General features: G+C 36.5%; 1 protein-coding gene across 11 annotated transcripts in view; it reads left to right on the forward strand.

Moving 5' to 3' along the window:
• RFX3 (regulatory factor X3) overlaps positions 1-23017 on the forward strand; it is a 594837-nt gene that overhangs the window by 467534 nt on the left and 104286 nt on the right. For all 11 annotated transcript variants that reach the window (XM_086415305.1, XM_086415304.1, XM_086415310.1 and 8 more), the window contains one exon: positions 12123-12381. In XM_086415305.1, the coding sequence (XP_086271431.1) occupies positions 12123-12381 (259 nt within the window). The remainder of the gene's footprint in view (positions 1-12122; positions 12382-23017) is intronic.

Genomic DNA, 23017 nt, shown 5'->3' on the forward strand with positions numbered 1-23017 from the left:
TTTTCAGCTTAAGCTATTTCAATCTTTCTGTAATTTTGCAGTGCTGACATTTAACTATGTACAGTTTTTGTCTCTAAAGTTCATTTTAGAGTCTTTCTACTCTTTATATTTGATGCACTTCCATGTGTGTTAGAAGAGTAGTCCATATTCATTTTCACCACAGTGAATTAATAGCCAGCTAGTGTTTGATCCCTGACTTAGATCATATTGAGAGTCCCACTTCTGTGTGATAACAAATGCTTTTTGCTAGTTGTTCTCCCAGAAGATCGGGATGCTGATCTTTATCATGAACTTTCATGCATCCAGTACATGGCCCTGCAGCTTGTGCATGGTTAGTAAATCCTGGTTCGCCGTTGCTCCTGTCACCAGCAGCCTTGCCAAGTAGCCATAATGCACAGGGTTTGACTCAAGAGGTGATGGTAGCCCTCACAGATATGTGTCATCGCTTATAAAAATGTGTAATCCTTATAATTTGGTGATACTAACGTGTTTACTTTTTTTCTCTGTGACTATGGACAATTACTGGTAGCATAACAGGATTAATTAATGGGAGGCAGTGAGTGAACATTTCAGTTGAAACTGCTTTCCTGTACTGAGTGTGGAGTAGAATAGCTTTTTACTCAAGGGAGAAGGTAATCTAATTCACTCTTGTTCCTATTTATCATTACTTCTGTAGGAACACACATTTATGTATTTCCTGGCAATACTTTTCCCAAGAATATTTTTTACTGGGCTGGTTCATAGTCTTGTCCATTGCTATAGATTCTTACAATTTATGGTATCTAATAATTTAGTCTACTGTAATGAAACTAGCTGGGAAACATTGCATACCATGTAGATAGAGTCCCATTCAGTTCAAATTTCTTGATGTAACTGAGAAATCAGTTTTTTTAAATGATGAATTTTTTTCTTTCCCATCTCTGTTTTTTGAATCTCACTTCCCCCACTTACTCCATCATGTTAGTCAAAGTGGAAATAAAGACATCATACTATATCTTGTCCAAATTAAGAAATATCTTTTGAAAACACTTTTAATTTTCTCATATCAACCACTCTTTGAAGATTATCCCCTGGTTAGAGATGATCAGTGTTTTAAAATGTTAAGATTTTCATTGTGTGGATTTCTATTGCAATAAGACTTGACTGATAGGAAGCATTCTCATAATCTTTAAATTATAGATTTATCAAACACAATAGGTAATTTATCAGATGTGTTTCATAAAATGTTAGTTCTCTAAAAAAGTTCTGTGATGACGCAAGCAGAAAAACACTACATGAACTTCTCTTGAGGACTCTAATTTTCTGTTCGTTTTTTAAAGATTCTGAGAAATCCCCTAGGAAAGAAATGTGGTGTTTTAAAAACTGATCACAGAACTCTCATCTGAATCATATCTAATAACATGGCATTGTATACTTTAGGAGGTGGTACATTAATGATGTATTGACAATTAGTAGATTTATTCAAAAAGAAAATTATATAGTTAGGGTATTTTCTGAAGCCATCCAGTTATCCTTTCCATATACTTTTTTTTCATATTTTATTTTATTTTTTAACTTCACAATATTGTATTGGTTTTTCCATATATCAGCATGAATCTGCCACAGGTATACACGTGTTCCCCATCCTGAACCCTCCTCCCTCCCCGTGCCATCCCTCTGGGTGGTCCCAGTGCACCAGCCCAAGCATCCAGTATCATGCATCGAACCTGGACTGGTGACTCGTTTCATATATGATATTATACATGTTTCAATGCCATTCTCCCAAATCATCCCACCCTCTCCCTTTCCCACAGAGTCCAAAAGACTGTTCTATACATCAGTGTCTCTTTTGCTGTCTTGTATACAGAGTTATTGTTACCATCTTTCTAAATTCCATATATATGCGTTAGTATACTGTATTGGTGTTTTTCTTTCTGGCTTATGTATTCAAAAAGAAAATAATATAGTTAGGGTATTTTCTGAAGCCATCCAGTTATCCTTTCCATATACTTTTTAATTGATTAGTTGTTGTTTAGTCACTGTGATGTCTTACTCTTTGTGACCCCATAGACTGCAGCACACCAGGCTCCCCTATCTTCCACTATCTCTCAGAGTTTGAGTCGCTGATGCTGTCTAACCATCTCTTCCTCGGCCCCCTTCTCCTTTTGCCCTCATTCTTCCCCAGAATCAGGGTGTTTTCCAAGGAGCTGGCTCTTTGCATCAGGTGGCCAAAGTATTGGAGCTTCAGCATCAGTCCCTCCAATGAATATTCAGGGTTGATTTCCTTTAGAATTGACAGGTTTGATTTCTTTGCTATCCAAGGAATTCTCAAAATTCTTCTCTAGCACCACAATACAAAAGCATCAATTCTTCATGCTCAGCCTTCTTTATGGTCCAACTCTCACATCTGTACATGACTACTGGAGAAACCATAGCTTTGACTATATGGACCTTTGTTGGCAAAGTGATGTGTTTGCTTTTTAATACACTGTCTAGGTTTGTCATAGCTTTCCTTCCAAGTAACAAGTGCCTATTAATTCCATGGCTGCAGTCACCATCCACAGTGATTTTGGAGCCCAAGAAAATAAAACCTGTCACTGTTTACACATTTTCCCCATCTTCTTGCTATGAAGTAGTTGGCCTGGATGCCATGATCTTTGTTTTTTGAATGTTGAATTTTAAGCCAGCTTTTTCACTCTTCTCTTTCACCTTCATCAAGAGGCTCTTTAGTTCCTCTTCACCTTCTGCCATTAGGGTGGTATGATCTACATATCTGAGGTTATCGTTATTTCTCTCAGAAATCTTGATTCTAGCTTGAGCTTCATCCAGCCCAGCATTTCACATGATGTACTGTGCATATAAGTTAAATAAGCAAGGTGACACTATACAGCCTTGTCATACTCCTTTCCCAATTTTGAACCAGTCAGTTGTCCCATTTCCAGTTCTAACTGTTGCTTCTTGATTAATAAAGAACCTTAAAAAGGATACTCTTCAAGTTCATATTTTCTCTTTCAGTGAAATAGTCTCAGGATTTTCAGGTAAAATTATGCATTCTTATTATCATTTAAATGTTCTCTGCTTAGAAGAAATGGTTGTATGGTGTTTCTATGATTGAGATGAAGAGGCTGCTTTCTTTATGCTGTCTTCTGCCTTCAGTATGACTTGGAGCATTCAAGAATAATCTGTTTCAAAACTCAAAAATATTGTTTCATGCTAGCCAACCAGAGATTATGTACCACATGAATGCAATTTGTTGATTGCAAATAATGTAGCTACTTCCATGTAGGGCTTTGGTGACTTTCACAAAAACTTCACAAAGTAAAACTATTTAAGGCAGAGTTCTTGGTTTCAAGCAGCAGAAACCAAGTCTGGCTTATTTAAGCAAAACAAAAAATTTATTGAAAGATATTTGTGACTCAGAATTTTCAGGAAGTCTGAAGAAACAAGCTGAAAAAAAAATAGGTACAAGTATTGTTAAACAGTAGCTAGACCAAAGGAAAAACTGCACGCCAGGAGTTGTCCAGTCAGAACACCACACGACCACAACCCTCTCAAACGCTGCTGGCCACTGCTGCCACTGGATTCCAATCAGAACTGTGCAACCTGTGTGACTGATTTAATGAAGATTCCATGAAATCATGTACCTCTGTCCTTAACAACACTTCTCCCCATTCTCATATTCTCCTAGCTCCCAAACTTTTTGAAAATATTTAAAACTTATTCATTCTGACTGCCTTTAGTTATTTCTTCAGTCTGTCCAATCAGACATATACTGCTATCACTATATGGAAACACCTTGCAATAAGATCACCTCCTATTATTATATCTAATGAACATGTTTCAGAATCATATGTTTTGACTATAGCAGTGTGCTCTGATTGCCACTCCCTTTTCTCATGGTCTCCTGTTACCTCTCTGACCTCAGGCCTTTCTTTAGGTTGTTTCTCTGCCTGGAACATTCCGTTACCTCCTTGAACTCCTATCCCAGCTTAAAATAACATCCAGACTTCATTCCACGGTCCATCATGATGTCTTTCAAGCTTTTTAAAAAACCATCTCCAGTGAGAAAACTAGATGTGCAATTTTTTACTCAGCTAAATATACATAGGCACACACACATGCTGTATATGCATATGACAGGAAAAAAGCTTCTCAAAATAATTCTTATCCTCCTAGGTATAATATGTTCTAATGTTGTTTAGTCTCTTTTAATGCTAGTGTGACCCATTAAATTGTGGATCATGACCCACGAAAAAATTTGTTTACTTACATGTTTAGTTTTCACCTACTTTTTAAACCTCATTTTTTCTCTAGTGTCCTCATTCATTTTAAACAACCACTCTAGACTTCTAGTTTATTCCTAAATACCGGGATCTTCCCTGTGTCATGGCTTTTGTACATGCTACACTATCTTCTTGATATATCTTTCTTCCTGTTTTTCATAAAACTAACTTCTTTTCATCCTCTAGTTTCAACCTAAATATCTCTTCTTGGAAAGTAACAGCACTTGATTACTTGATCTAATATGTGCCCTTCCACTTATTATACTTTACTATGCTATTTTTCTCTTCTATAGGTTTAGCAAACTATCTAATGATCTTATTTCCTTTTTTATTTTGGACCACCTACTTCTTATGTAACCTTTATATGAGTAGAGGTCATGTTCCTTTTTTCCCAGGTGCCGTAAATATTTATTAAAAGAATATGTACAGAGTAACCTGAAAGCAATAAAAACATTGTACCAATGTAAGATATTATAATGATCATCACTACTACATTTTACCTTCATATTGAATTTTATGGTATGAAATTTGTAAGGTATTTTATAACCTTAATTTGCAATTTTTCATACCATTGCTTTATTTTGTAGTTGACTAGCTTATTGGTGAGAGGATATTCAAAACCTAGGTAAAACACAAAATGCATAATTTAGAGATATTATATATCTGGACTTATGGATAAGACATCTGAAGATAAAACAGAAAAATTGGTTATAACTAAAATAAATGGACATAATTATTGTAGTGAATAAGCAAGGAGTAAATAATCAGGGTCATGCTTAGCCAAGGTATATGCTGAGGCATGATGGGATGCAACAGCACTAATTTACTGAATTCAGTGGATCAGAGTCCTGACATTTACACAGAACCTGATAATACCTTCAGCTATAAAGAACCTTCTGTCAGCAAGTATGGGCATATCTGTGTGTTTACATTCATTACTGGATACATATGCAGAACAATGGAAAGATTTCTCTTCTGCTATAGAATAATATGACATAGTGTTTTCATAACAGTCTGTGGCAATCAATAAAGAACAGACAAACAAATAGGCATGGTTCAAACATGCACAAAATTGCTTGGGAATTTAGTTGTTTCAGGAGTGTACAGTCGGAAATAGTTAGTTGCTTTCAATCTGATATGCCAAAAAGTGAGTAATTTTCTCAAACATATGTCTTGGGGATTTCTGGGGGAAATAGTGTGCAAGCAGTAACTCTTATGTATTCATTATAGCAGTATGAAAGACAGCTGATCTTAGGTATCAGAATTAGAATCATTATTTCTAGTTCCTAAGAAAGAACTGTTTGTTTTTGTTGTTGGCACTTCTTTTTTTAAACAAAATGTCTTCAGAATTTATCCAGGAGCTTAGAGCATTTAAAACTGAAAAGATATTAAGGAATTAAATTCTGCCTGACTCTGGCTCTGGCTCCAGAAAGGCCTCCAGCAACTGAGTTAGTACTTATCTTCTTACTCTTGAAGAGCAATGTCTGAGAACATTGCGGTCTGCCTGTTACCCAGTCCAGTGTTGAAAAGTCTCCTCTCTTCCACATTGCAAGTATTTAAGTGCTGGAGACAAATTCAGCAACAATTTGTGACACTTCATCTACAAATATAATTGTGCCCTTTTCCCCCCTGGAAATTACCAATCTTTACCCCTGTGTGTGCTTACACAAGCTTTCTTCTCAGTCCCATGGGTCATGATTGAGTAATGAACATAGTTTATGGATTAGACATACTCTTTAGTGACTTTCACTCTTCTCCTGTCCTTTGCTCATTTTTTTAGCTAATGAATCATCTCCAGCTAGGGGGAAGTATGAAAATCAAAGCTCTTTGCTGCCGTATTTTTATGCTGACTTGAGGGCTATAGAGCTTTTATATATATCTGTGATGCATTTATTTGTATTGCTATTGTTCACTGAGGACTAATTATATAAAGGAATCATGCCCAGAAGGTGGCGTGATTTAAACCCCTTGGAATGATGCTCTTATAATAGAACTGCAACTTCTACCATCATAGAACTTCCAGAGTCTTAGTGTGCAATGGTAAATATCCTCCAAAATAGTCTGACCTTTTCCATCTCTCTTTCTTTACCAGTGCAAGTACATCTTCTGCAGATCCCATTCTGAGTAAGATAGGAGAGGAGTCGGGTGCTGATAAACAGTTAGCAAAGTGTAGTTGTAGTTCACTGGCTCAGTCATGTCTGACTCTTTGTGACCCCTTGGACTGCAGCATGCCAGGCTTCCCTGTCCTTCACCATCTCCTGGAGCTTGCTCAAACTCATGTCCATTGAGTCAGTGATGTCAGTGATGCCATCCAACCATCTTGTCCTCTGTCATCCCCTTCTCCTCCTGCCTTCAATCTTTCCTAGCATCAGGGTCTTTTCTAATGAGTCGGCTCTTTGCCTCAGGTGGCCAAAGTATTGGAGCTTCAGCATCAGTCCTTCCAATAATATTCAGGGTTGATTTCATTTAGGATTGACTGGTTTGATCTTCTTGCAGTCCAAGGGACTCTCCAGAGTCTTCTGCAACACCACAGTTCAAAAGCATGAATTTGTCAACACCCAGCCTTCCTTATGGGCCAGCTCTCACATCCATATGTGACTACTGGAAAAGCCATAGCTTTGACTGTATGGATCTTTGTTGGCAAGGTAATGTGTCTGCTTTTTAATATGCTCTCTAGGTTTGTCATAGCTTTTCCTTCAAGGAGCAAGCATCTTTTAATTTCATGGCTGCAGTCACCATCTGTAGTGATTTTGGAGCCCAAGAAAATAGTCTATCACAGTTTCCATTGTTTCCCCATTTGTTTCCCATGAAGTGATGGGACCAGATGCCATGATCTTAGTATTTTGAATGCTGAGTTGTAACCCAGCTTTTTCACTCTTCTCTTTCACCTTCATCAAGAGGCTCTTTAGTTCCTCTTCACTTTCTGCCATTAGGGTGGTGTCATCAGTAGCTCTGAGGTTATTGATATTTCTCTCAGAAATCTTGATTCCAGCTTGTGCTTCTTCCAGCTCAGCATTTCTCATGATGTACTCTGCATATAAGTTCAATAAGCAGGGTGACAATATACAGCCTTGACGTACTCCTTTCCCAATTGTGTAGCAGTCCATTTTTCCATATCTGGTTCTAACTGTTGCTTCTTGATCTGCACACAGATTTCTCAGGAGGCAGGTAAGGTGGTATGGTATTCCCATCTCTTGAAGAATTTTCCACAGTTTGTTGTGATCCACACAGTGAAAGGCTTTAGGGTAGTCAGTGAAGTAGAGTTGATGTTTTTCTGGAGCTCTCTTGCTTTTTCTATGATCCAGCAGATGTTGGCAATTTGATCTCTGGTTTCTCTGCCTTTTCTAAATCCAGCTTGAACATCTGGAAGTTCTTGGTTTATGTACTACTGAAGTCTCACTTGGAGAATTTTGAGCATTACTTTGCTAGCATGTGAGATGAGTGCAATTGTGCAGTAGTTTGAACATTCTTTGGCATTACCTTTCTTTGGGATTGGAATGCAAACTGACCTTTTCCAGTCCTGTGGCCACTGCTGATTTTTCCAAATTTGCTGGCACATTGAGTGCAGCACTTTAAAAGCATCATCTTTTAGCTAAAATATAAGAAACTCTTAAATAGCAATAGAAAGTTTGTATGTTACCTGTACCACCTTTTGTGACTATTCCGCAATAGTCATTCATAAATATCATTGACATATTTAAAAGTTAAATTCTTTTAATGTGATTAAATATTTGAGAGAATGGCTAATTGCATATTCCAAATCCAGTTTTTTACCAGCTGTGTGCTTTGGATAAAGCTGTTTATCTAGACTTCCGAGTATTCGCCTTGTCTTTGCAAATAGAAATAACAGTATCTATCTCATAAAGTTGTAATGAAGGTTAAGTGAGTTAATACCTGAAAAGCACATAAGATCGTACCTGTTGCATAGTAAATAATAAATATTAGCTTTTAATAGCTATTATTATATGATTGATTTGTAAAATCAACTTACTACTGGAAAGCATACTTAAGCGTTTTGTTCAGACTGTGAGAAGGAAAGTTGACACAGTTTTCTGCATCTGTCATAGTGTTTATTTCCCTGTATCTATTTGTACATCTTACTTGATTTTACTTAAATACCAACATCATATTGTGTTAAGTGCAGCTAAATAGAGTCACTGTCATATTTAGGGAACGTAAGATGAACTCATTTCTCTTTTTATCCAAATTTAAAATCAACATGGCTGTTTTATTAAAATAAGTATATACTGAAACAAATACATAAATTAGATTTCCAGTTGGAAAATACAGCAGTATTGAGAAGAAATGTGTATTTTAAATACTTTTCTATGTGTAAAAAAAAAAACAACAAAAAATATTCTCTATGGAGTTGTTTCTGTCATCATCCGAAACTAAAACTTATACCTGATCTGTGGTGGTTTTTTCTGGAAAGCAGTAACTTTACCCAGTGTTGAATACTTTTCAGTTCAGTTCAGTTGTTCAGTCGTGTCCGACTCTTTGCGACCCCGTGAATTGCAGCACGCCAGGCCTCCCTGTCCATCACCAACTCCCAGAGTTCACGCAAACTCATGTCCATCGAGTTGGTGATGCCATCCAGCCATCTCATCCTCTGTTGTCCCCTTTTCCTCCTGCCCCCAATCCCTCCCAGCATCAGAGTCTTTTCCAGTGAGTCAACTCTTCGCATGAGGTGGCCAAAGTCCTGGAGTTTCAGCTTTAGCATCATTCCTTCCAAAGAAATCCCAGGGCTGATCTCCTTCAGAATGGACTGGTTGGAGCACTCTTATTATTTTACTGAAATTTGCATTAGAAATTGCAATATAAATATAATTTATAATGGGTTAAATGACCTATTTTAAATAATACAGAAAAATCTTAAAATAGTTTAGCCCAATTTCTCATGCTTTAACAAAACAGCAAAAAAAGAACATATGTTTTAGAAATTTATGAAAGTGACTATTATGCCAAATATACTTTGAAGTAGAGTCATATTTTATTTGTTGATTAGTGAGCCCACTATGTAGCAATAGTTATGTTAAGTGTTAAGGATACAGATGGGAATAAAACATAATTTCATGGGAGTATGAAGACTTAAGGTAATTAACAGTGCATTGAGAGTTATATTTCAGGTATGTGCAATGGGTTAGGAAAGTATAGAGAGCAAAACATAACAGTCCTGTAAGGAGTGGCCATAGAATACAAGGGGTGCAGAGGAGTAATTCTGAGATAAGGTGATGCTTGAACTGAGAGCTTAAGGGTGATTTAGGCAAAGGAAGAGAGTTGAAGACATGTAAAGGCTTTCCAGACAGGGGAAACCCTACACAATATAGCAGAGAGACAAGAAAAGATAGTGCTTTACAGGAGATCAGCATCAAGGTCAGTGTGGTGTGAGCAAAGGAATCATTTGAAGACATGGCTGGTACCAAATCCGGAGCTTGTGCCAGCATCGGCCCTGAGAAGACAGGTCAAGGGTTGTGAATTTCTTCCCAAGGCAAGAGAGAATCACAGAAAGGTTTTTAAGAAAAGCTTAATTTTCATATTTTCCTTTTAGAAATATTCCCCTGGCATCAGAGTTGAAGATAGATTGGAAGAGACCCAAATAGAAGAAGGAAAACTAGTTAGAAGGCAATTTTAATGGAGAATATTATGAGTTAAAGGACCCCTGATAGCTCAGTTGGTAAAGAATCTGCCTGCAATGCAGGACACCCTGGTTGGATTTCTGGGTTGGGAAGATCCGCTGGAGCAGGAATAGGCTACCTACTCCAGTATTCTTGGGCTTCCCTTGTGGCTCAGCTGGTAAAGAACCGCCTGCAATGCAGGAGACCTGGGTTTGATCCCTGGGTTGGGAAGATCCCCTGGAGAAGGGAAAGGCTACCACTCCAGTATTCTGGCCTGGAGAATTCCATGGACTGTACAGTCCATGGGGTCACAAAGAATCGGACATGACTGAGAGAGTTTCACTTCACTTTACTCACTCATTATGAGTTAAGGCAGTGAGTACAAGAATGGAAAGGAGAGTTGGACAATTGTTTTGGAGGTAAAGTTAGTAGGACTGATGTCAATCTGAGCAAGAAAAGTATGCGTGCACTCAGTCATATCCATAGACTGCACCCTGCCAGGCTCCTCAGTCCATGGATTTTTTTTTTTTTTAAAGCAAGAATACTGGAGTGGGTTGTCATTTCCTCCTCCAGAGAGTCTTCCCAACCCAGGGATCGAACCTGCATCTCCTCGCCTCCTACAGTGACAGGCAGATTCTTTTACCACTGAGCAAACTAGGAAGTCCTGAGCAAGAAGAGTTAGCAATAATTTCCAAAGCTGAGTGTTGTGGTGCTGCCCTCTGCTGAGAGGGGGGAATATAGGAAAAAGAGCAGGAGAGAAAAGAATTCCCTTTTAGGTATACCTTCACTTTTACATAGGAGACCTCCCAAATATCAGGGCTTCCCTAGCAGAGATACTTAAGTGACTCTCAGAAATCTAGATTTAAAACTCTTAAAGTATAACCTAGCGTTCTGCAGTCCATGGGGTTGCAAAGATTCAGACACACCTTAGAAACTGAACAACAACAACAACAGTGAAACTAGAAAGTGAAGAGAGTGGAGGTATGAACTTACGAACATGCATATGGTCATGTAGTATATGATCAAAGTGTATGGTCTAGATAAAAGTGAGAAGAGATAAAAGCTAAAATTGGAGACCTGAGAAAATTACTATTTAATATGCCAAAAAAAAACTGAGCCTCCAAAAGATTCTTGAAACACTGTGGTTAAAAAAATTAAAAGGTGAAAGAGATATGCCATAGAAACTAATGAACAAGAAAGATTAAAACAGAAAGACCTTGCATATACATAGAAATGTCCACAGACATCTACAGCAAATTGTCAGTACTGGCTCACTCTGAGATGTAGTGTTGAAGAGAATGACCAAAAACACTGGGAATTTTAATTTGATGTTTGAATTTTTAAAAAGAAAAGTATTTTACACCTTCCTACTATTTTTTACACTTCTTGAGAGCCTACACTAATTGCAAAATAAAAACAAAAGTCATGTTAAAATGTACAATATAGTCAATTGAAAATTAAAATTAAATCCATCAAACAAGCTGCTTAATCAGAACAGGGCAAGGAGGGAAAGGGCAACATGGCATAGTCAACAACATTGTACTGCAGATGAGTCAAGAAAGATGAGGACTGACAGCAGCCTTTTAGCTTGGTATTTAAATGAGGTCACAAGTGACCTTATTAAAAGCATTTTCAATGAAAGGCTAAGGGCAGAAGCTTGACTGTTATTGTTGGAAAGCAGAAAATGAGGACATGAGGTGGCATAGTCATCTCATTGAGGAGAAGCTTGAGTGTAAAGAAGAAAGAGTTAGGGATTTAGGGCACATGCTTTGCTCAAGATCCTGCCTAGTGGTTAGAAAGAGATTCATGCATACTACCTTAATCATGGAGGTTTCCTGCAAGTCACCAGCAGTGTGAAGTAGTTTGGGGAGCTGACTTGTCAACCCCTATTCATTCCAGATCCCAGCTTTCCTAAAACTGGGATTTGCAGGAAGTTTTATAAGAAATTTAAGAAGTCACACAGCAGGATTTCCTGAAGGGACAAGACCTGAGCTTATTTATACACTTGAGGTAGGCCCCAATAGTGGCAAAAACTCTATACTGTGCAGAAAAGTGTTGAGGTACTTCTAAATAAATGTACCTTTAATTTGGAAAGTAAGCCCAGCTATTTCTGGGAGTGAAGTTTCACACAAAATGCAAAACTCACCATGTCCCAAAGGCTAAGCTGATATATTTTAAACATGTATTTACCCTGGAAAAACAATAAGATAATATAAGTAAATTTCTTTCTTTTCTTCTTCTAAAGCCGAACAACAACTTACCCTTACACAGAAACACAGATGTACAGCCAAAACACTGGAGGGAATTACTTTGATACTCAAGGGAGCTCTGCACAGGTGACTACCGTGGTCTCGTCTCACAGTATGGTGGGCACCGGTGGGATTCAGATGGGCGTCACGGGAGGACAACTCATCAGCAGCTCTGGAGGAACCTATCTGATCGGCAACTCAATGGAGAATTCTGGACACTCGGTGACACATACCACTCGGGCTTCCCCAGCGACAGTAAGTATTTTAAGTTTTTATTTGTTTAATTCAGCTTCTTGGTGGCTTCTTCCATACACTTTTCTCTTTAGAGAGAAAAAAAAAAAAACACTGGGCTGGGGCAAGAATGTGTTGAGAAGTTTTAGCATGTGACTTTTTCTAATGTATGTTAAAATCTGTGCTTACAGAGTAAAATTAGGCATGCTTACCCATTTGTGAAGTTATTTTACATTGAACCGGAGGGACACTTTGGGAAGCACTGACAAAGGCCATCTAGACAGTGATTTTCACAGTGGAAAGGGAAGTACTTGCCACTTATCAAGGCCTTAGGATGAGTCCTTTGCCACTTTCATTTTCATTCCAGTGAAAAATGTTTAATAATTTGGCTCTGATCATAGGTGTGAGCAAATAATAACTTAGGAACACAAATACATATTTGAGTTTTCAAGTTTTTAAAATTTAATATGTTTATTTTGACACAAGATATTTTAATGTGCTAAAATGGTATGATAGAAATAGTAATAAAAACCTGTGCAGTTTTTGATGTCCTCAAACTCTGTAACCTGGTCTTTCCTTTTTACTTCAGCTAAGCATAGGGAGAATAATCATTTAGAACCACCTAGCCAAAGTAGAAATGGAATTGATTTTACAGTTGTTTCATATAAAAGGGGCCTGGAAATTTTACTTAAGGGCATGTACCCCTTTTCTGTACTCCTACCATATAATTTGTTCTTATAATGAAATAGAAACAAATAGAAAATAATTATGTGAGAGTCTTTACATTTTTCACTTTGTGTATTTTCTTCATGATATAATATATACTTGGTAAGTATTTTCTCTATATATTTTCTGTTTGTAATGATTACCATGTATTCATACCTTCATCATTTAGTATCTTTTCCCTAATCTGTCTTTAAAGCCCTTTATTTTTAATTAACTCTTTCCTACTAACATCAGAATAGATGTTCCATTTTTTTCTTTGTGTTTTTGAAGCATTTCTAATATCCATTTCCCTCTTGCTTTTAATAACACTAAATATGGCATTTCTAAACCTTTCAGTAACATCGGTATATTTATGTAGATTAGAAACTAAATCATAGATTCTCTTGACCTCAGTTCTTTTGTCAATGAAATAAGGGATTAGTTAGACTAAATGATTTCCTAATTTCTTTTCAGCTTTAAAATCATATTTACAAAGGAATTGTAAAATATTTTGGATGTAAAATAACTGTATATTTCCCATAAAAGGAAAGGCGATAGATTAGGTGCCAGTACTTTATAACGCTGCTCATAAAGGTCACCCAGACAGTCTTTTCAGTGGAAAGGGAAGTACTTGCCGCTTACAAAGGCCTTAGGAAATCTGGGAAAATGGAGAGGAAGAGTCCCTTTCCCACTTTCATTTCATCCACCTCTCTTAGGCTGGCTTATCACTGCTCCACCCCCACCCGCTCCGGCTTCACCTTCCCCAGACATTCCTGCTTGCCTTCACATTGATTTCTAGCTGGCTGTTAAACATCCTCATGAGCTGGATATAGGCTTACTAAGTTTGCTAGTGGTAACACTACTGAGATAACTAAGTTGATTATTTCAGGTCATGTGTTCAGGTACAGATTTTAACAGGGTAAATTTTATAGTTTGATTTTTTTTCTTTCTTTCCTATATAGAATATAAAAAGTGGCATGACTCCTTAAGTTATCCATTACACAAATACAGTGCAATTTTTGTTAGACCAACACAAAATAATTGACTTATACCAACTGGAAATAGGGGGAAAACTATTTAAAAAAAAACAAATCATCAATTCCTAGTATCAGTTGCACATATTAATTTACACTTTTTAAAAGGCATTTGTATTTAAGCTTTTGTTAAGGGTGGTTTTTTCTTTGTTTTCATTTTTACAAGAACACTTCCTTTTTACCAAAAGGAGTTTAAATGTTACCTAAAGAAATAATTTTTACATAGAAAAATCTTAAGGTGCCCTCATTGAAATCACACAAATTAGTGGCATATGATAGATATGTATTAACTAAATATACATCTGTTAGTCTTATGTTACCTTGCATTTACTACCACCGTTTATATGTGATTTAGATCCCCCCTCAGTCGTGCTGAAGGTCTTCATCTGCTTCTTTCACCATAGGCGGTGATTCTGTGTACAATTTCATCTTTGTTCTTTACTATAATAAAGTTAACAAAGTTTAAGTGCCATGACACCTGTTTAACATTTCCTCCCATCCTCCTCTTGCCAGATGCTAGAAAATTTGTGCAGTGTAGGTGCTTAGACTACTAGAACTCTAGAGCTTTGGGTAGGTGCCGTGTTATTAGAGGGGATTTGCTTATTTTCATGTACCTTACCTTTTTCATTCACTGTAGAACCATACGAAGAATGTCGATGAGCACAGTCTTTAACAACTTCCTGGTTAAGATGCAAGCCATTTTTTTCCAGACACTGAGCCAGACTGTGCCATATAAGTTCAGTTTTTCTGACTATTCTTTAGTGTTCAAGCTCTCATCTATAGCAAGCCTGATGCAACTAACTGTGTAGGAATGGCCTCTACTGCGGCCAGAATTCCTCAAGGGAAATGGTCAATTGGGCTATTCCTTAACAGCCTATAATAAATGGAATAAATTGTTAATTCAGTTGATGTGAAACTAAATTTGAGGACTTAGGAACAGCACAGACCTAGTACTTCTACTCAGTTCCTGGTTAGCAAGGTTTCCTGCTCCAGTTCTTAGAATAGTTGCCTTGATTCTCTCTTACCTTTGACCTCTGTCTAGATAGAAATACTTTCATTTAAATTCATTAGGAATAATTTTCTGCCACAGAAAGGTTTACTCCATTGTGCAAACCTACTTTTCAGGATAAGCCAATAAAAAAGGTCATGATTTGAAATTGAAGCCACTACTAAGAAAAATAAATGGTTAGCACTTGAGATATTTTCTTACCTAATCTAATAGTCGACATAAAACCATCTTTCTTACACTACAAGAATATCTACATTGATGGAGAATTTTTATTTGAGTATATATTTAGTTTTATAACCTTAAGTGAAAAAATATTTTACATAAACATGTTTTAGTCTTTTATTTTTCCTATGCATTGTAAAATGTTTCAATTTTCAAGGTATAGAGACATTTCAGAATTTTTCAAAAGATAATGATGGTAACATGTTAAATTTTATTTGATGACTGTAGTATGGTACAAACTACCAATATTCAGATTTGGTCAAAACACTTTTTCTCCTTTTACTTACTATATTCTTTTATTTGGTCAATGGAGTCCATGTGTATAACATTATATATGTATATATATTTTAGTTATTTAAATATAAGTATAAACTTACATTTAAAAGGCATCTCCTGCTGATAATATTAGATAAGAATTTTTCAAAAGATTATGTAACATTTTTCTTGGGACATAACTGCATATGACTTCAGTAAGTTACTACTTGAATACATGTTTTACATTTCATTAAATTAATGCTAAGGATCTATTTATTGTTAACATTTTGGGAGAACATGGACATTAAGGTAGAAGAGTTGACTGCTGTCATATCTCAACTCATTATGCTTTGATCTTCTTCTAAATACATCTGCCTGTCAGTTTTCATTCCAATCCCAAAGAAAGACAATGCCAAAGAATGTTCAAACTACTGCACAATTGCACTCATCTCACATGCTAGTAAAGTAATGCTCAAAATTCTCCAGGCAAGGCTTCAGCAATACGTGAACTGTGAAATTCCATATATTCAAGCTGGTTTTAGAAAAGGCAGAGGAACCAGAGATCAAATTGCCAACATCTGCTGGATCATGGAAAAAGCAAGAGAGTTCCAGAAAAACATCTATTTCTGCTATTGACTATGCCAAAGCCTTTGACTGTGTGGATCACAATAAACTGTGGAAAATTCTGAAAGAGATGGGAATACCAGACCACCTGACCTGCCTCTTGAGAAACCTGTATGCAGGTCAGGAAGCAACAGTTAGAACTGGACATGGAACAGACTGGTTCCAAATAGGAAAAGGAGTACGTCAAGGCTGTATATTGTCACCCTGCTTATTTAACTTCTATGCAGAGTACATCATGAGAAACGCTGGACTGGAAGAAGCACAAGCTGGAATCAAGATTGCCGGAAGAACTATCAATAACCTCAGATACGCAGATGACACCACACTCATGGCAGAAAGTGAAGAGGAACTAAAAAGCCTCTTGATGAAAGTGAAAGAGGAGAGTGAAAAAGTTGACTTAAAGTTCAACATTCAGAAAACGAAGATCATGGCATCTGGTCCCATCACTTCCTGGGAAATAGATGGGGAAACAGAGGAAACAGTGTCAAACTTTATTTTTTGGGGCTCCAAAATCACTACAGATGGTGATGGCAGCCATGAAATTAAAAGATGCTTACTCTTTGGAAGGAAAGTTATGACCAACTTAGATAGCATATTCAAAAGCAGAGACATTACTTTGCCAACAAAGGTCCGTTTAGTCAAAGCTATGGTTTTTCCAGTAGTCATATATGGATGTGAGAGTTGGACTGTAAAGAAAGCTGAGCGCCGAAGAATTGATGCTTTTAAACTGTGGTGTTGGAGAAGACTCTTGAGAGTCCCTTGGACTGCAAGGAGATCCAACCAGTCCATTCAGAAGGCGATCAGTCCTGGTTGTTCTTTGGAAGGAATGATGCTAAAGCTGAAACTCCAGTACTTTGGCCACCTCATGCGAAGAGTTGACTCATTGGAAAAGACTCTGATGCTGGGAGGGATTGGGGGCAAGAGGAGAAGGGGACGCCAGAGGATGAGATGGCTGGATGGCATCACTGACTCGATGGACGTGAGTTTGAGTGAACTCTGGGAGTTGGTGATGGACAGGGAGGCCTGGCGTGCTGAAATTCATGGGGTTCCAAAGAGTCAGACTGAGCGACTGAACTGAACTGAGGGTCTCCTTATGTGTCTTTAAAAGCTAAATTTTCATATAACAATATATTTTTTACAATTTTGAACCTGAAAACATTTTGCACTTGAAGATCAAAAATTTGTGATTATAGTGATATTTTTATACTCATCACAACATAGTTTATCTTATATGAAACTATACAGTAATTAGCAATTTGCTGTAAGAAGCTTTATTTACTCATTCCTCCATAAAATAACATTTGTATTCTTATAATTAGATCGTTATTTATGGAATTGTTTTTTCTTCTTGATGAGGAAACTAACTGGATAAGATTGCATTAATCATTTTTGAGACTGTGCTATGAAAGCTAATTTTCTACTTTTCTGTACATGCATTTAGTAATTATATATGTTAAATGACTCTTGCTAAAATTAGATCCCACCAAAGGCACAAGGTAAATGTATCAAAACTAGTATTGTTCGTATCTCTGTCTCTTTTGATTAATGTAAAATACTGTAATTTCTTTCAGTTGTTTGGAGGAAAATTTGAATGTCCATCTATGGCTATTTAAGTAAAAGTTTGAGCTATCTTATGTAATATATAGAAAGTTAAGAATTCATTCAAGAATTTTAATGCTTTTATTTCTTTATCCTTGGATTTCCACATTTGTGGATATGGTATGTGAGAATGCTTTTTCTAGGAAGATGAATACATTTTGTTATTGTTTAGTCATTAAGTCATGTCCAACTCTTCTGCAGCTCTGTGGACTGTGTAGCCCACCAGGCTTCTCTATCCATGGGGTTTCTCGGGCAAGAACACAGAGAAAGTGCTTCACAAGATAGTGCTTCATAAAATGACTTTGTTTTCTTATTTTTTACTGGCGTGGTACCAATGGCTATTTCTTTTAAAGTTTTTATTAATTTATTTTTATGAATAAGTTGTATATTCTTAAGTTGCACAATTCAAAAGATAAGAGAAAGTGCTTCATGCAGTGTCTCTCTCACTCGTTTCTCAGTTCTTCTCCTAGGAGGCAGTCACAGTTACCGAGTTCTTTGAGTATCACTCTAGAGATACCTTCTGAATGTATAAGCAGAATGTCTCTCTCTTTCCCGCTCATTAAATTTTTTTTGGTAACAAAAATAAAACATCTTGCTTTTTTCTTTCCCCACTTCAGTATGTGTCAAGAGATTTTTTTTTTTTTTATCAGTACTTGAAGGGCTTCTTTATATTTAAGGGGAAATGGCTATATTAGAAGGAGCTGTACTGCCCATGCTGCTGCTGCTGCTGCTGCTAAGTCGCTTCAGTCGTGTCCGACTCTGTGCGACCCCATAGACAGCAGTCCACCAGGCTCTGCCGTCCCTGGGATTCTCCAGGCAAGAACACTGGAGTGGGTTGCCATTTCCTTCTCCATTGCATGAAAGTGAAAAGTGAAAGTGAAGTCGCTCAGTTGCAACCCACTCGTAGCGACCCCATGGACTGCAACCTACCAGGCTCCTCCATCCATGGGATTTTCTAGGCAAGAGTACTGGAGTGGCTTACCATTGCCTTCTCCAGTACTGCCCATACTTCTTACCAAAGGGTAAAAAATGTTAAAATAATGTTGGATTACTTGTTATATCTATATAGAGATAGAAAAGTAACATAATCACATGAGATGACAATGTGTTTAATTGTCATATATATAGATATGCTTGGAAGAAATGTTTTGTTAGAAATGTGATGTTATATTTAAATCACAGTTATTTTACATTTTGCATATTATAGAAATAATAAATTTCTATTTTAAATAATTTTCTTATAGCCTCAATGATTTAAAAATGAAAAGCAAAACTACTTTTTCCACTTATTTTGGCAAAAGTATGTAAGTCCATTATAATCTTCGTATTTTCTCTTTTCCTATGTCCCATTTTCCCTAGGCCAACCTGAGGTCTCAAATAAAACTCCTCTGAAAGAGTACCATGAATCTTCTGCTTTCTGCACTAAATCCTGAATTGACTGAAGGTTCTGGGAACTTATTTTCAAAGCACCTAATTAAATGGGACTTTGAGTGACTTGTAGTCTCCATTGCTTTATCTATATTCCATTCAGCTGTCAGTCAGTTTCACACTGCTCCAGTCTTGAAGCTGATAACATCTAGAGGCAGTAATTTTATGGTTAAGGTTGTAAGACATTCCACCCTTAGAAATCTTGATAAAGTAGAAGGTTAAGACACACAAAATGATGGGGCCTTCAGCCACTCCTTAGCATAGCTGATGGAGTCCTCCTGAATTTCTAAAGCAAAATAGAATGTGTTATTTTAATGTTTAGCTATTTCACACTCAAACAGCATTTCAGAACCCCGGGTATGTTGCAACATGCCAGAAATGGTAGATTTTATTTCAGCCAAAATCTAGATTAGGAGTGTTTAATGATGTTTGTAAATTCTGATTATAAATATGGAAGTTAACTATGTTCCAGGTGACCTGTTGCATAACTTTTCACTTGCTTCTTATATTTCTAAATCAAATTGCAAGCTAATTTACTAGTTTGAAATTAATATAGATTTTGATGGAAAAAATCACTGATGTTTCATTTGTGGAAACTGTGTGATCCAGATAAAATATAAAATGTATTGCTAGCAAATGTAAATATACTGTCATCTGTGAGTTACGTATGAGTCAGCTTTAGACCCATAAAATTTTAATACTGCCTGTTCCGCTGATCCATGTCTTTTAATTTAATGAGGCTAAAGATCACATGATGCCTATGACCAAATGTCAATTCTCAAATGAGAGAGAATTTTTCCGTATTCCCGTGTTTATGAGTTCAAACTCCAAAAGCATGTGATTTGGTTAACACTTTCTCAGCAAGCACAACTACAGTTGTATTTATTGGCCATGGAATTATTTGGTTTCTTTTAAAATCTAGACTTTAAAAAAATTGGTGCCCCAAAATTTCATGGGTTAGGGATTTTGTAAACTAACTCTAGAATGTTAAAGTAATTTAACTCATATATTTTAACTTTACCCACTATAAGTTTTAGTAACTTTTCTCATCACCTTGTGAGAAAGGAAGATGTGATTTATTAATTGTGCTTTCAAAATTATAGGAAAGAGGCGGTTAGACAGGAGAAGGAAATATAAAATTAGAAAGGGGGTAAAGAGGTCAGAGTTTGTAGATATGACTGTATAGTTGATAAAAAAATCAGAGAGAATCAAATGAAAATCTGTAACAAATAATAGGAGAATTTAGTAATGTGACTTAGTACAAAATTTATATACAAAGAAATCCATAGCTTTTCTAGATACAAATGACAGTAGTTAGAAAATAAGCAAAGACATAATTTATAATAAACTCAAAACATACCAGGCAGTAAGCTAATAATACATGTGCAAGATCTAGCTGTTGAATAAAACTTTTTAAAGTTCCTAAGGGACACAAAAGTAAGCTTGAGTAATTGAAGAAGAAGTTTCACTATCAAATATTTTGAATCTCCATAAATTAACTTAAAAAATTTTAATATGATCTCAATCAAGATACCAGTAGGTTTTTTTTTTCTTTTTTTTTTTTTTTTTTTTTTTATTTTTCTCCTGCAGTAATTTCTTTTCATATTTTTTTTTTCTAATTTTATTTTCTTTTTAAACTTTACATAATTGTATTAGTTTTGCCAAATATCAAAATGAATCCGCCACAGGTATACATGTGTTCCCCATCCCGAACCCTCCTCCCTCCTCCCTCCCCATACCATCCCTCTGGGCCGTCCAGTGCACCAGCCCCAAGCATCCAGCATCGTGCATCGAACCTGGACTGGCAACTCGTTTCCTACATGATATTTTACATGTTTCAATGCCATTCTCCCAAATCTTCCCACCCTCTCCCTCTCCCACAGAGTCCATAAGACTGTTCTATACATCAGTGTCTCTTTTGCTGTCTCATATACAGAGTTATTGTTACCATCTTTCTAAATTCCATATATATGCGTTAGTATACTGTATTTATGTTTTTCCTTCTGGCTTACTTCACTCTGTATAATAGGCTCCAGTTTCATCCACTTCATTAGAACTGATTCAAATGTATTCTTTTTAATGGCTGAGTAATACTCCATTGTGTATATGTACCACAGCTTTCTTATCCATTCATCTGCTGATGGGCATCTAGGTTGCTTCCATGTCCTGGCTATTATAAACAGTGCTGCGATGAACATTGGGGTACACATGTCTCTTTCCCTTCTGGTTTCCTCAGTGTGTATGCCTAGCAGTGGGATTGCTGGATCATAAGGCAGTTCTATTTCCAGTTTTTTGAGGAATCTCCACACTGTTCTCCATAGCGGCTGTTTATATAAATAAACCTACCTACAAGAATAGTGAAGAAAGTTGTGTAAAAAGAAAACTAATGATGAATGACATGGGATACAAATGGCCATACCACTTATTCAAATGTACATAAAATTAATACTTAAAACAATTATCTATGCACATGAATAGGCTAATATAGGCCAGTAATAGACTAAAAATCATAAATAGGCCAAATGCATTTAGGAATATAAAAATGGCATTGCCTGTGGGTAGAAAAATGATGAACTATTGATAAATGATGTTTGAGACAACTGGGTAACTATTTTAAAGAGAAAATTAGATTGGTTCCATACATTACTCCAAATATAAAAATTAATTTCACTTGGAAGGAAAAATATTTTTATTATCATTCTCTTATAATGGGGAAACTATATAAAATGTAGATCCTACAAAAAAATACATTGGTGTGATCAGCTCCATAAAAGTAAAAACATTCCATATGAAAGAAACCACAACAAAAAAAGGCAACAGTGAAGCAACAACCTCACATCAAGTTTTGAAACATTATATTCAAAGCATGAATTCATTTAATATACAGACCACTCTTAGAAATCCTTCAGAAAAAAAAAGACCAAAAATGAAGAAAGCATTTGAAGAAGCAATCTACTGAAAAAGAAATGAAAAATAAACTACAAAGAGATACTATTTTTTCTCTCTCACACAGGCAAAACTAAAAAGTTAGTAAACCTTGGCAAAGGCATAAGGAAATAGGCAGTCCCATGTTCTTAAGAAACTATATTGGTATAGGATTGGTGAGCAATAGGAAATTTTAATCAAGATTAAAAATACACATATCTATTGACTCAGAGAAGACAATGGCAACCCACTCCAGTACTCTTGCCTGGAGAACCCCATGGACGGAGAAGCCTGGTGGACTGCAGTCCATGTGGTCGCTAAGAGTCAAACACGACTGAGCAACTTCACTTTCACTTTTCACTTCCATGCATTGGAGAAGGAAATGGCAACCCACTCCAGTGTTCTTGCCTGGAGAATCCCAGGGACGGGGGAGCCTGGTGGGCTGCCGTCTATGGGGTCGCACAGAGTCAGACATGACTGAAGTGACGCAGCAGCAGCAGCAGCATTGACTGAGTACTTATAAGAATTTAATCCACTGGTGATACTCTTACATATGTGAAATGCTGCATAAACAACTATATTCATTCAAGTTATTTGTATTAGAAAAAGATTGGAAGAAGCCTAATTGTCCATCACCAGAAAAATAAATATATATTTTTCTGTTTGTCCATTCAGTGGGATTTTATACAGTCATTAAAAAGAGTGAGGCAGTGTGTATGTGTATATATGTGTGTAAATAGATATGGAAAGATCCCCAAATATATTGTTAAATGAAAAAACAAGTAGTGTGTATATGTGTGCATGTGTGTGTACATTGAATAGAAACATACTTTTTTCTATGAAAAAAAGAAAGTGAAAG

Source organism: Bos grunniens, chromosome 8, assembly GCF_055505025.1.
Source record: "Bos grunniens cultivar Pamir isolate PY7600 chromosome 8, Bosgru_T2T1.0, whole genome shotgun sequence".
NCBI lineage: Eukaryota > Metazoa > Chordata > Mammalia > Artiodactyla > Bovidae > Bos > Bos grunniens.